The 15,392-nt window shown below is 35.5% G+C and overlaps 1 protein-coding gene across 7 annotated transcripts in view; it reads right to left on the minus strand.

The window, feature by feature from the left end:
* fus (epithelial splicing regulatory protein fusilli) overlaps nucleotides 1-15,392 on the minus strand; it is a 544,142-nt gene that overhangs the window by 300,366 nt on the left and 228,384 nt on the right. For all 7 annotated transcript variants that reach the window (XR_011333184.1, XR_011333185.1, XM_069831352.1 and 4 more), the window contains exon 3: nucleotides 5,698-5,923. Coding sequence is in view for 5 of the 7 variants with exons in the window: in XM_069831352.1 (XP_069687453.1) it covers nucleotides 5,698-5,923 (226 nt within the window). In the remaining 2 variants the exon portion in view is untranslated. The remainder of the gene's footprint in view (nucleotides 1-5,697; nucleotides 5,924-15,392) is intronic.

The following is a 15,392-nucleotide window of genomic DNA, read 5'->3' on the forward strand; positions in this document are numbered from 1 at the left end:
ATCCAGTGACTTATAAACTACTGTCTGGAGACTTTCCGTACATATCAGTTGGCAACACTGGCCACCACTCCCTGTCGCTGTCAATGTAAGCGCATACTATGATGGTATTTTTAAGGGTCATATTCATAGACGAGACTTTGGACCAAAGTTGACTTCGAACAGTATAAAGTAGCATGTAGCAAGTATGGGCGAATCCAGAAATGCATATAGAGTGTTAGTTGGGAGGCCAGAGGGGAAAAGACCTTTGGGGAGGCCGAGACGTAGATGAGAAGATAATATTAAAATGGATTTGAGGGAGGTGGGATATGATGGTAGAGACTGGATTCATCTTGCTCAGGATAGGGACCAATGGCGGGCTTATGTGAGGGCGGCAATGAACCTCCGGGTTCCTTAAAAGCCAGCAAGTAAGTAAGTAAAGTCGCCTTTTCTTGTTCACAGCCGACACTTCGACGAAAGTAAACTTCAATCATGACTTTGCTTCGAAGTCACCGAAAATCTAGACTTTGACTTCCGTTCGTGGACATAAGAAAAATGACTGATATTTGGGGAAATTGTTGAATTTTCCGAGAGTATTGAGGACATCCAGGAGATTATTAAAGCTGCTCATGTTCCTTAGCATATTATTAGATATAGATAATAAATTAAAATGAAGATGCAGATTTGATAAACAGACCATATTAAATATCCTCGTCATGTTTAAACATTTATTGATGAAAAATAATAGTACCTGTTCAACCAATAACACAACTTATTTCATCGCGATTTTATGCTACAGATAAGGATTGAGCAGCGTAATACTGATTTTGACTATAATTCTATAGAGGATAGTTTTTAGTTTTTACAGTTGGATATGCAGTTGATTTATAATCCTGCTGTCGTCATAATAATGTTTTCTGAATATTGATTTCAGATAATTTTCAAGTAGTTTCTGCAGACATGCAGGGAGTAGGGCAACTCTGCCAACTGACAGTAGGATAATGTCTCTTTCATAGTGACATCATATATTCCATATCTTCAGAATAAAATTTTTTACAATGAAATAATAATGATTCTTACATAAAGTTGCAAGAACGGCTAACAATTGCTTAACATGCGCCGATGTTCAATTGTTTAACTGATTTGTGACTCAAAAGATGGCGTTGATTGTGGCAATGCCTATTCTATTTCAACTATTTTTTTTTATTTAATTCGTTTAACATGCAGTGATTGGACTGCCAACATTACAACAAGATCATCAAATCTCGACTTGTCAAAGTCAAAGTCTCAGAAGTATTGCCTATGAATATGACTTTTAACTAAGTTAAACTTTACTGCGAAAGTCGACTTTGGGAAGTTTTCATCCAAAGTCTCGTTTATGGTCAATTCAAATATTTACGGCAGCGTCAATCGAATAGCTATAGCGCAAAATTTCCACGTTGCCGGGTTGCAACCCCAATGAGTCAAAATGGTGTACGAAGACAGGATTCAATGGTAAGCCTTCTCGTGGTACTTCCGTTTCTCCTAGCGGAATAACCATCATTCTTGGTAAGCTGGAGACCACCCCTCATGACGCACCAAGAACAACGCTGCGTGACAAGAAGCCTGCATGTATGGCGTATTCCTCCTTGACGGGAACGCTTGGGTGAATGACGCAAGTAAATATCCACCATTGGGAAAAAAAAAAAAGAATGGTTTGTATGACAGTGAGTAAGCCAACTCCGTGAATATGATTTTTTTTTGTAATGATATGTTTATGGATTCCTTGGCAACGAATACGTATGAGTTTACATGATGGATAGGTAAGATAAGTGCATATTTTCACTATTTATGAAGTCATAAATTTTCAACGTTTTTATTTAGCATTGTGTTTTTGCCCATAACTAAATTCTATGTCAGCAGATTTATCGACATTTCTTTTATATCCTTTAGAGCAGGTATGCTCAAAATTGTAAAAGCGCCGATTACACGGATGATGCTGCACTGCATAACACACACTGTGTACGGACTGGGCTCCGCAACTACATTGCAGCACCGCCCGTAGCATAGTTCTTACACTCTTACAAATACGGATAAACTGAATTTGAAAAAGGAAAGAGTATACACTGCAATATTCAGTTATTACATTATTTATTATATTTCATATAGTTATGATATAATAATATCATAGATAATATCATTTTCATATTTCACCATATAAGTTTAGTCTACATTACGGTCTATTCAACATCTGCATTCTTTTCTGCAAGTAATCGGAAATCTATTTCCAACGAATTTACTGCAATGCGCTAAAGATGCTCATCTGTTAATCCGGACTTATGTTTGGATTTAGCAACCTTCATTCTCGAAAATAATTGTTCGCACACATACGTCGAGGCGAAGGTAGCTAACATAGTGGCAGCGAATAAGATTAGCTTGGAATATTTCGTTTTGTTCATTTTTAAAATATTCTATGCTTGTCAAGCCATATTCTCTGCATTTAGTTCTGAATTCTACGTTACACAGTAAATCAATTAACTCGTCCTGGAACTGCACTCTCACGGATTGTACTAAATTTACTATGAAAAGATTACAAAAAGACTAATATCACTCTACATACGTCTAAAATCACTAAATCTATGTTCTGTGAATTCACATTTGCGCTGTTGCAGTACAGAGGCATTATTAACTATATTTTTTTAAGGCACAATACATCTCTTTACAAGTTCACCATCCGTGAAGGGTTTTAGTGCCTTAGCTAATCCCTAACATACTACATAACCTGCTCCTAAACATAGACTCTGAATTGTTCGACTCTCTTCAATGTTTGGCCTTTCATGAAGTGCTTTCAATTCTTGAAGCTGTAGTGCACGTTGCACCCCTGAAAAATTATTTCATCAAAATATCTATTTCTGTTGGAATAAAATCACCACAATAACAATAATAATAGTAGTAGTAGTAGTAGTAGTAGTAGTAGTAGTAGTAGTAGTAGTAGTAGTAGTAGTAGTAGTAGTAGTAGTAGTAGTAGTAGTAGTAGTAATAATAATAATAATAATAATAATAATAATAATAATAATAATAATAATAATAATAATAGCGTTTGTATATGAAAATAGGCTATATTACAGAAAACAGCTTCTCTGTCACTTCCGTATGTTCTGGGTAGCAGAGCCTATAATGTCGTTTTATGTTGCTCGGTAGTATTCCTGAGAGTACCTTAAAACATAGTAAACACTTTATGTTTTCACCGAACGTACAACAAAAATATTCTTCCTCCCACACTGTACGCAATGATCGTTTGCTTACAGAAGGTTTTGACTGTGTCATTGTCCCGCAATGTTCATACGTTTACTAAGTACTTGAACTGCCTTCTGCAGTCAACCGTCGAGCTTCGAACGAGGAACAGCACGCTCTACATTGGAAGGTTGTAATTACAGAACGTAATAGGGAGTCAGAGAATAAGCATACAGTACCTGCTTTAGAGAGTGCCGTCAGATATACTACACTGTATTATTGAAATCTCTCCCAAAAATATGTACTGTCCGTCCGAGTTTATCTCGCATCCTGGTTTCTCCCACCCGTTTCTGCTGACCCCTCTGTAAAAGCCACTTGGCTGGGCTGTTAGGCTCTTTCCTGAAAATATTTGCCGTTCGGAATTGGTAGTCTACGCAATATCATATATTATATATATTAAGTAAATAACTTTTATGTGATTTCCCCGTTTCGGTGACCATTCGGACGGACAGTACTTGTTAAACCAAACTTCCTTACAACTCAAGTATTGACAATTCTCACGCAGGCGGCCTGGAGTTGAGTCCTTGTCAGGCCTAGTATTTTTGTGAAAATATCCATAAAAGTGACATTTGTAGTGGACAAGGTCCAGTTGAGAGTTTTTTCGGGGTTCTCCCATTTACCCATGTTAGGCATCAATATCATTCCACCTACCGGCGTAGCTCAGTCTGCTAGGGCGTCAATAAAAGTGATATTCCTCGGAAGTCACTACAGTTAGTCTTGTCCCCCTTCTTAAAAATAGGTACAGTTATGGACTCCTTTCATTGTTCTGGTACAATTTCCTTTTCTCAAATAGCACGTACAAGTTTATAAATTTCGCTAGATAATGTGCTTCCACCCTCTTGTATTAATTCTGCTGGAATTTGATCGATACCTGGACACTTGTACTTTTTCAGACTTTCTATCACAATTTCGACTTCTGAAAGTGTGGGTTCGGGTATTAAATGGCTCAGTAGTTTGTACCCAATAAATAATAATAATAACCATGAGATGGTCGTCACTTTGAAATTCTACAAAAAATTATAGTAAGCCGGGATAAGATTTTTATGTTCGGAAAACAGCCAGCAGTTTATAGGATGGCAGATTAGGGCTACATCTTTACGCCAGCAAGGTCACTGCGCATTCTGGACATGGGCTCTACCAAGAAGAACAGCCTTTGGGGCTTGCGTATGTCTGTCTACGGAAATTTTTTTCCTTGATGAAGTAGTGAACTTTACCCCGCATGAAATTATACAGTTATCTCTGTTACGCTACGCGAATCAACCAGATCACCTGCACTACATGCGCTTCTGTTAAGCATTGGGGTTGCTTGAATATGATAGACAAAGAAAACCTAATTTGTTATACAGGATGTTTCAAAAGTGATGGTAAAAAATTTAGGGATGAGAAGTAAAAAAGTTGCAGTAAACATGCATCCGAAAATTAACAGTTTACGAAATAATGTCATTTTGCGCTGGTTGGAGCCAGCTGAATACCAAGTACTAATTTCAACAAAGGTAGTGACAATTTTATTTAATTTATCAATCACGAGACAGCGAAATTCACAATTTTCGCTTCCAACAGCACACAAATTAATGTGATTGGACATAAACAAAAGAAAGTTTTTTTTATCAATGAAGTTTGTGGATAAACAAGGTACAGCTCAGTATGAACATGTTAACAGAAGAATTTTGCAGCAAATGTTCAAAATGACGACCATGCACTTGAATGCATCTGTCGAATCTTCTTCACAAAGCCCGCAAATGAGCCCGAGTAATCCTGGGTAATTTGTCATTTGTTGCAAAACAATTCATAATTAAAACCATTCAAATAAATATATAATATCAAAAATAAAACTAAAACAATAAATTCCAGACTTAACGTAATAAGTAAATGTTTACAATTAGAAGAAAAAACTCAAATACCGCATTTACAAGCCGATGCTGCGATTCTTCAGGTATGTGATACCTGCTGTGTAAACTAAGCTTTTTGCATAACCCTATATTTAAAAATCCAAAAGATTTAAATCCGGTAATCTAGGTACAGGTCTTCCTCTACCGATCCACCGTTCATCATATCGTCTGTTTATATATCATCTCACACTTTGAAGGAAATGGGATGGGGACAGGGATGGGGACAATGCGGCATACGTATGAAGCATGAATTTGGCCGCTTTACCGTAAGGCGCTCGGTTCACAGGCGACCTCAGCCAGCAAAGAATGGCGTTAGACTATCTCGTAAACGGTTAATTTACGGACCCATGTTTACTGGAACTTTTTTTTCTTCCCTTCGTTTTTACTTCTCATCCCTAAATTGTTTTAAATCACTATTGAAACACCCTGTACACTTATTGACTGAAAATCAATACAGAAAAACAACTAACATTCTGCAAAATATACAAGAACCATATCACACACATGATAAATGATACACGAAACAGCCATACCTCGACTGTAAGAAAGCAAAGGATACATGCAACCATGTCTCTGATGCACTGAGGCTCCTCTGGCATGCTGTAGAACGCCCGGAACTCTTTCCGGAGGTCGTGGAAGTAAGCGTAGTAGCCAGGAAGTTCCAGATTTTTGGAACACGTCTCTGGATGAAGGCATTGCCGGAGTGGGAGTTGGCCATCTGTCACGAACCGGAGGGAGTGTGTCGAGGGACCGATGTGGAACGTCTGTCTGGCGTACAGTTCGAACTGTAAAAATACAAAATACTTTCATTAGCACTTAGGCCTAATAGTGGTAGATTAAATATCATTGTTTTATTTTATAGTTAATTTTACAGGACAGAAAAGACTGAAGTAGATCAGATACAGAAATTAGACTAGCAACAAAAATGGAGACAGAGATAGAAAAAGTGAAAGGGGGTGCGTAGACAGACACAGGCAGACAGACAGGCAAGTAGGTAGGTAGACAGAGGAAGATACAGTAAAACCTGACTGACTGTAGGAGAATGCTTTAAATTACGCTCAACTCAGAACTACGCAAATAAGGTCTGAATATAAAATAATTTTCGAATGACCAGGAATCAATTTAACAGAACATAGAGAACTGGGAACACTTAAGGATTCTTTTAACTTATCCAAATGTGTTTTAATCCAAAGAAAGTGAGAAGTTTAATGTTTAATGCAAATGCAATATATATTTGTGAGATATGTTTCTTCAATCATGACCCAAACTCTGAGATACGTACCCAAATTATTAATTTTTATATTATAAATGAAGAGTCCACTGCAAGAATGATGGATGTCACTTTCTTGTCGAAAATGAACCAAGACTATCAATGCATAGCTTAAGACATATTATGGAATGTACATAGAGTGTTATATGGCATTAACACTAATAGTCATTGTCCAGTAATGATCGGAAAATCACAGTTAAGCTTTGAGCGCTAAGCATTTCAAACTTTCAATTGCTTCTCCTGCAAAATGTATTCCAAATGACATCCGTCATTCTTACAGTGGACTCTTCAAATGTATTAGAAACTTCTTGCAATTTTGGTTTTTGTTATGTTGAAATTTTCCTCAACTACTTTTATAAACCTAACTTTATCGTCTATCGAGTAGCTTTTCCTTTCACTGTCACACGATAGCTAGACTGATACTGACTGAATGACCTGTAACTGTTTCAAATGTTTGAATCATGTTTGATGAGAAAGAAAATAAGCTAGCATGTCGCCGTCATCATCATTCACACAGTTTGGACATATTTATCAATTTCGAATCCAGAGAAAGTTTTTTCTTAATTCGAAAGGTATTTTCTTTACGTTTTATAATACTGTAGCGGATCTTATATACTGTATTTGCATTTTGTTCCCAATTCTTCTATTATTTATATTATTAGTTGTATTGTTTCACTGATTTTAGTTGGTTACTTAACGACACTGTATCAACTACTAGGTTATTTAGCGTCGATAGGATTTGTGATGGCGAGATGCGGCAGAGGATTCGCCACAGATTACTTGACATTCGCCATATGATTGGGGAAAACCTCGGAAAAAACCTAACCAGGTAGTAAGCCAAAGCGGATATCGAACCCGCGCCCGAGCGCAACTCCGGGTCGGCAGACAAACGCCTTAGGGTACGTACACGTTGGAGCGACGATAAACGATAAAAGAAGCAGCGATGCTATATCAGGGAGAATTGAAGCATGGATTGTCATTGAGGTGTGCATATTGGAGTAACGATAAAAGAGAAGATACACGATAAAAGCGACGAAAAAGAAAAATTCCATTTTCTTCGCTCTTGTCGTTCATATCATCTCTGATTAAGATAATATTAATCTGTATAATGACCGGTGGTTATCAATGTATCCGAATATTAATCGATTTATTATTATTTCGGCATATTAAATTAATTATTGTAATTATTGGCAAATTGATCAGTTGTGTATTTATTAGTCATATGTTATGTGATCACAAAAACCAATCACAACACAACGTGTTTATACTATCTTTGGGATGAGAAACGGGTTTAATTTTGTACGTATTTAAGTTATATTAACCTTGAACCTAGCAGCTGATATTTCCTATATATCTTCTTTCATTAAGTGGATGCATAGAATATCTTCTACTGATAAATCAAAATGTTCGCTTCCCGCGTCCTCGTTGCTCCGATATGAACACTTGATTCTTTGATAATACCAAAGCGTCGCTAGGTCGTTTCTTTTATAGTTTATCGTTGCTCCAACGTGTACGTACCCTTAGCCGACTGAGCTACGCCTGTGCCCCTCTGCTCAGTTGTTCCATTTCGTTCCATCGTTAACGGTACTGTAAAGCCGACCTTCCCCACAGCCAAACTAATAACCATCTTCATTTTTTCTGTAGACCGTCGCTGCCATTTCCGCAGAGTCTAGCCAGAAGCACAGGTATCTTCAGCCCGAATTACATCAAAATGTCAAAATGACTGATGTATGTCAGTCGTAATTGGTGGACTACAAGAACTATTAGCTCTTGTTGTTTTGTGTTGATATAACAGCAATCGGTATTGTAAAGTAACAAAGCCCATCGGTGGGTAAGGAAACGAGACCAATTACCGCCTGAAATGCACCGTGACGCTGCCCACACTACACGTCACAGTTGTTCACAGGAGACAATCGGAGCCATCGGCCTAATGCTTGTCTGTAACCGTGTTTCCAAACTTTTCAGTAACCAGCCCTATTTTCAGAGTTTCGAACTTCTAGCACTCACCACATCGTTGACAATAGTCAACAGTAGAACAGTAGGCACATGACGAAGAAATGACAGGGGAAATGAGAAAATCCCTGTGATTACGTGTAACGTTTATACAGGAATTAGGGAATGGAATTAGAATATTTATTTATTTATTTATTTATTTATTTATTTATTTATTTATTTCAAATATACAGAATAAAGAAATATAATTTATTTATTTTATTTATTTATTTAAAATATACAGAATAAAGAAATATAATTACAAAACAAACAAAGAGAAATACAAATAAAATAATACAAGCAATATAAAAAGAAGATACAGTAGTATTAACAAAATTTGAGACCGAATGAGCAGCGCTCGTGCTCGGTCGCAGTTCAGATGTAATATTAAAATAAAAAATAATAATATAAATAAATAAGTAAAATAAAATAGGAACTAAAGTATAATTACAGCGGCAATGGAATTATATAATATAATATTAACACTGTATAAGAATAATATCGCACGTGAAAAGTAGGACTAATATATATTTCAAAATTATAGAATACAAATATAATATAGGTTGATTAATTCATACACATAGGCTATAAATTTATTTAATCAAATTGAAGATATTAACAAGTTTCTAATTTTCTTGTTATATGTTAGTTGGTTACATGTTAGAAGTTCAGGGTGTAATTTAGTTAAAGCATAGTACAACCGAGGGCCAAAATTTATGCTATGCTTTAGACCAGCAGATGCGAGACATTTAGGTTCTACTAATGTTGAATTAATATTTCGTCTTGTGTTATAATTGTGTGTCTGTAATACAAACTTATTACGATTTTTATGATAAAATTTTAACAGCGTATACTTATAAATTTGTTCAATATTAAATACATTAAATTCAGAATAAATTAATTTAGTTTGATAATCGAAACGTTTCTTCAAACAAATTTTAATTATTTTTTTTGTAGTAAATTTAACGGACTAAGTTTAATTTTTGTACTTCCACCCCAAACAATTATACCATATTGAATGATAGACTGAATAATGGCCAAATAAACATTTCGTAGAACTCTAATAGGTAAGTAGCATCGAAGATTAACGAATTTATAAATTGTTTTACGAAGCCTCTTACAAAGATAAGTAATGTGATGAGGCCATTTTAAATTCTGATCAATAATGATACCCAGATATTTGACATACGTGGCTTCTTTCAAAGGTAGACATTTACAACTTTTGGGATCTAAACAATTTTCACTGTGTATTATTAGTCTATATTTATCGCTAAATTTTAAATTTTGAACACTGGCAGCTGTTAACGAAAAAGGAACTAAAGTTGATTTAGATATATTTAAAGAATAAATAAATAATTTAAGTTGTGTTCCATGAACGGAATGAAATAAGCTATGAATAACAGCCAGTCCTATAATACATGTGCGCCAAAACAAACAGTACTGAAATTATTGCTCATCTACTGTTCACATTTCCCTAGCAACGAAGTGTTTATTTATTGTATATAATAGTTCGACATATTGTAATACAGTGTTGTGTTGATTTTTGCAATTATTGGTTCTCACAACAGAGGAGAAGGTGTTTATTGTCGAGCATTATTTCTGGTCATACGGAATACTGAAATTACAAACATACTCTGAAATCAAGATAAATCATTATAACACGCAAGACGACATAAAACTGATCCCGTGCGACGGAACATCTCCACGATAGCCAACATTGTTGTGTTATTTGTTACCGCATTGTTAAATTGCTTCTGGTACTGCTCTTTAACGTGGCGCAAGCTCGGCCCATTCAGACGCCCCACTCCGGAAATATGATTGGGCTTCTGGCTGATAAGCATATATATTATCGGACAGTACATCTCACTTGATGATAAGTGTCAGAGGAAGAACAATTGTTTGTACGCATCTGAAGTCTGATTAGTGGAATATGTAGCTAATCGGCGATATATGCAATGGAAGGGGAAAGGAACTGGCCACACTACTCCATTATCTCCTGGCCTAGTTGCCTCATGAGTGATGCCTATTGGTGTTACTTACGAGGTTTAGGGCGGAATTCATAGTCGTCACTTATAAATGAGTGAACCCTTAAGTGGTTACTTATATTCATTTCTAATTCATAGTTGTCCCTCATTCACATAATGAGTGATTACTTAAGTGAGCTGATCTGTACCCTTAAGTGACCACTCATTTTCGAAATGGATACTGAGAATGATTTTGAGGATTTTGTGGAGTTTGTTGAACGAAATGAGGAAAACATACGTGTCCCAAAAAGGTATATTGGAGACATGGAGAATCCTCTGGAAATGTATAGTAAAGTAGAATTTAAGAAGCGATATCATTTTCAGATCAATTCGAAGTTGTTGCTCTAGCCAAATTGATCGTTATTTATTTATTTATTTACTTACTTACTTACGGGTACTTACTTACTTATTTATTGATTGATTGATTTATTTATTTACTTACCTACCGGTACTTACTTGTTTACTTATTTATTGATTGATTGATTTATTTATTTATCGGTACTTACTTATTTATTTATTTATTTATTTATTTATTTATTTATTTATTTATTTACTTACTTACCTTACTTAGTTATTTATTTATTTATTTATTTAGTTACTTACCAGTATTTATTTATTTATTTATTTATTTATTTATATATTTATTTATGTCTATAACAGGGCAAAGCCCCAATTACAATAGACAGTACAGATATTTGTTAAAAAACATAGAATTGCATATAGGCTAACATGAAAAAAAGAGATAAAGCAGATACAAGTGTAATTACAAATTACAAATTAAAAAAAAACAAGTAGATACTACCTAAATAAAAGACACAGATCTAGATATAAATGAAAAATACCAAATAAAAGTAAATTAAAAGGGGTTAAGTATAGATATCATAGCCAAAAATGTAAAATGTAGCTATAATTGGCAAATTACAGAGTAAATATAACACTATGTTAATAAATTCAATACGGTATAGAGTATTATATAAGTTAGTAGGCCTAATAAGCTTAATTTATTTATTTAAGAAATTCACTACTACAGAACATGTGTTCCAATTAGTAGGATATCTGATTATAACTATAACTGGCATGCAACTAGGATCTAACATATCATGAAACTATTGCTGTATATAACTTATTCAGTACAATAATATTGATAACTCGTTGTTATAGCAACTCCACATGTAGAGCTGCTTTCGATTAGTTCAATGAGAGTCAGCTTTTGTTATGACGTCATGTCCGGCAGCTGTAAGTGAGCACTCATTACGTGAAAATAAGTGTTGTCTATGAATTCGGAATTGACTTAAGGGTTCTCTTATTATAAGCAAACACTTATTACTTAAGGGTTCACTCATTTTTTAAGTGGCGACTATGAATTCCACCCTTAAACCTGTCTTCGGACAGTTGACTAAACAACAACAATAAACACCTTCTCCTCTGTTGTAAGAACCATTTTAGCAAATTTTCATTATATTATGTCTCAACAATACAATGAGTTCAGATAAACGTACTTCATCATGGATACAATACGTACATGAACAGTATCAGTACGAGAATTTCTATACTCTGTTTTGGCGCACCATACTTACAAATGGCTTTTAGAGAACCCGGAGGTTCATTGTCTCCCTCACATAAGTCCGCCATCGGTCCCTATCCTGAACAACATTAATACAGTCTCTATCATCATATCCCACCTCCATAAAATCTATTGTAATATTTTCTTCCCATCTACGTCTCGGTCCCCTTAAAGGCCTCTTTCACTCTGGTTTCCCAACTAACATTCTATATGCATTTCTGGATTTGCCCATAAGTGCTACATGCCCTGCCCATCTCAAAGTCTGGATTTAACGTTCCTAATTATGTCAGGTGAAGATACAATGCGTGCAGTTCTGCGTTGTGTAACTCTCTCCATTCTTCTGTAACTTCATCCCTCTTAGCCCCAAATATTTTCCTAAGCACCTTATTCTCATGCAACCTTAACCTCTGTTCATTTCTGAAAGTGAGAGTCAAAGTTTCACAACCACAGAGAACAACCGGTAATATAACTGTTTTATAAATTCTTACTTTCAGCTTTTTTGTGAGCAGATTGGATGACTATCTATTCCGAGGCTTATGTTGGGGTTTCGTAACAAACTGTTTCTTACGATGATGAGTTGTTAGCCCTTCGTCCACCTCAAAGCTGAAGTGATGTGTGAAATTGTCTGTAAGTAATTTCTTACCAATAACAATATGGTTTTCTTATCAAGGACTCTTCCGTGTCAACCTACTCTCAAATGCCTAAGAAATAATCGCTGCGTTGCAATCACAGAGTCACCACTATTGAAATAAAATTCAATCACAAATGAACGATGTTGATCATTCCACGCCATAATAGCAAATTTAGGATTTATTTATTGATTATGCATATCTACGACAACTGAAATGGCACGGCAACAAAAATGGCAAAGCTTTTGCTGATCAAAGGTAGATTACTCAAGCATCGCTGTCAATGAAGTCCGCGCGGTGGCCAATTCAAATCGGAGAGATCATTATTCCGAACCTTGTACAAGAGTCATTAATAGAGATCGAATTGATATGCAAAATATATATTGCATATAAACTAATTTTATATATGAAGGGTTCAGAACCATAGTGGGCCTAGCGCCATTTACTAAAACCGTAGAAAACGAGGGTTAAAAAGAAGTTATCACCATAATTCAATGAAACATATAGCAAGTAATATAAAGTATACACATTCAAACTAAATGATATGGTTATTGTAATGATAAAACAGAAGAAAACAATGTTTCTATATGAAGGGTTCAGAGCCGTTATGGGCCAAGCGTCATTTCTTAAAAACGGAAAAAGCAAGGGTTAAAGTTAAGTGAATATCGTAGTTTAATGAAGATTGACATATCATTTAATACATATTTTTAGTGCATATGATTGCATATTTTAAGATTTATTTATATTACATGCATATATTCCTATGCCGTTATAAAAATTGCATATTCTGGACATATTCTGATGTAAATTTCTTTGTAATACAAAAAATGGCATATTCAGCAATTTTCCGAAGCTTAATAAATAAGAAATAATTCACGTCCTGTGAAAACGCTGCATCATACTTGGCTAATTTTGTTTCAGTAACACATGAGTTGGGCCCACACCTGTGGAGTAACGGTCAGCGCGTCTGCCGCGAAACCAGGTGGCCCGGGTTCGATTCCCGGTCGGGGCAAGTTACCTGGTTGAGGTTTTTTCTGGGGTTTTCCCTCAACCCAATATGAGCAAATGCTGGGTAACTTTCGGTGCTGGACCCCGGACTCATTTCACCGGCATTATCACCTTCATCTCATTCAGACGCTAAATAACCAAAGATGTTGATAAAGCGTCGTAAAATAACCTACTGAAAAAAAACACATGAGTCAGTTTGTCTGAAACAACAACAAAAATGGAAGCACAATGTTTTCTACTGCAAGAGTTCTTGTTCAAAATGTTGTTGATACTTTGACCCCTGAAACACACGGAACAGCAAAAAAAGTTTATGGAAAAACTCGAAGCAGTGGTTCCAAAAATTCTGGGTAAACGTTTGTTCGTAAGATAGAAAAATTGTCACGTGATGAAGCAGCAGAAGTAGAAGAGAAGTCGACACAAGAAGAAATATGGACTTTATCCCATGCAACTTGATTTCTTGTGATGTGGAGAGGTCATTCTCAGTGTACAAAAACCTGTTTTCTGATTGGCGTAGGAGCTTCACCATGGAAAACATGAAAATGGCATGCATAGTTTCCTGCAATTCTCAGCTTAAATGTGGGTGAATGATAGAAATTTTATAGTGAAGTACAGATGAGGAAGCGAGACGCAATAGGAGAACGAATTAGCTGTCAGAGAGTTTCTTTCATGATGGGTAATATTATACCAGTCTACCGACACTGAAGTTCACCTGAAACTAAAACCTATCTTCTACTTCCATACCCATTAGTGATATAGCCACGGCACATGGTGAGGTCATAAAAGAGATCTTGCCTTCTCTACTATAACAGAACTCAAGTTAACTCTTTAACCGTGTTTTATTGCAATGTACAGTAGTGGCAAAAAAAACCGGACCGACCCTTGTAGCCGATTTCAGAGTCACAGATTCAAATTTTACTAGTCACAAAACACATCCATCTTGTATAATTAATTGTAACAATAAAATGTATTGCATTTGTTCGATTCTTACTGTCTTTTGTTTCCTTCAGTGCCTCAAACCTACAGACGAAAAACCATTGAGAGTTTTATTTTCATCTGGCTTCAATATTACATTTCTATCTCTATTCGGCAAAGGTAACTGCGTATTTTTACATTAAATAGCAGTATATACCTCTGGCTTTACTATCCATATTGAAATTACCACAGTTTGACACAATACACAACACAGGATTCTTTTGTATCAGCTACAAGGGTCGGTCCGGTTTGTTTGCCACTACTGTACAAGACTTTTCACAACTTCCAACAAACCGTGCATGAATTGAGGTTTAAAGAACTGCCATCTTTTTACTCCATTTAAAAGTAAAAACATTTACGAGTTGTTATTTCTCGAAATTTATATTGCATTTTATAGTGTTTACTTTAAGATTTTTTGAGCATATATGCATTCATATTTCAAACTTCATAAATTCATATAAATCCAGATTCTACTCTTTTAACTATATGGAACATATTGAACACTTTGTCTCAAGAAATGGTAACTCCCGCGATATTACAGGCGAGAATGATGGCAACGTTTAGATGAGGACGAAACGAGGGGTCAATTAGGCCCGGAGTTCTTTTTTTCAGGAAGTCCAGTAAATATAAGTAAGGTAACAAGTTATGGATTTTTATTTACCTCAACGAGGTTTGAAATCACGAACTTTGAATAAAACAACAAATACGGTAATCAGAAAGACACAATGGACGACGGATAACATTGACTAATGTTGGAGTTGTATTGGAGTACAACATTTTGGATATGGGAGTAAG

This window comes from Periplaneta americana, chromosome 7, assembly GCF_040183065.1.
Source record: "Periplaneta americana isolate PAMFEO1 chromosome 7, P.americana_PAMFEO1_priV1, whole genome shotgun sequence".
Classification (NCBI taxonomy): domain Eukaryota; kingdom Metazoa; phylum Arthropoda; class Insecta; order Blattodea; family Blattidae; genus Periplaneta; species Periplaneta americana.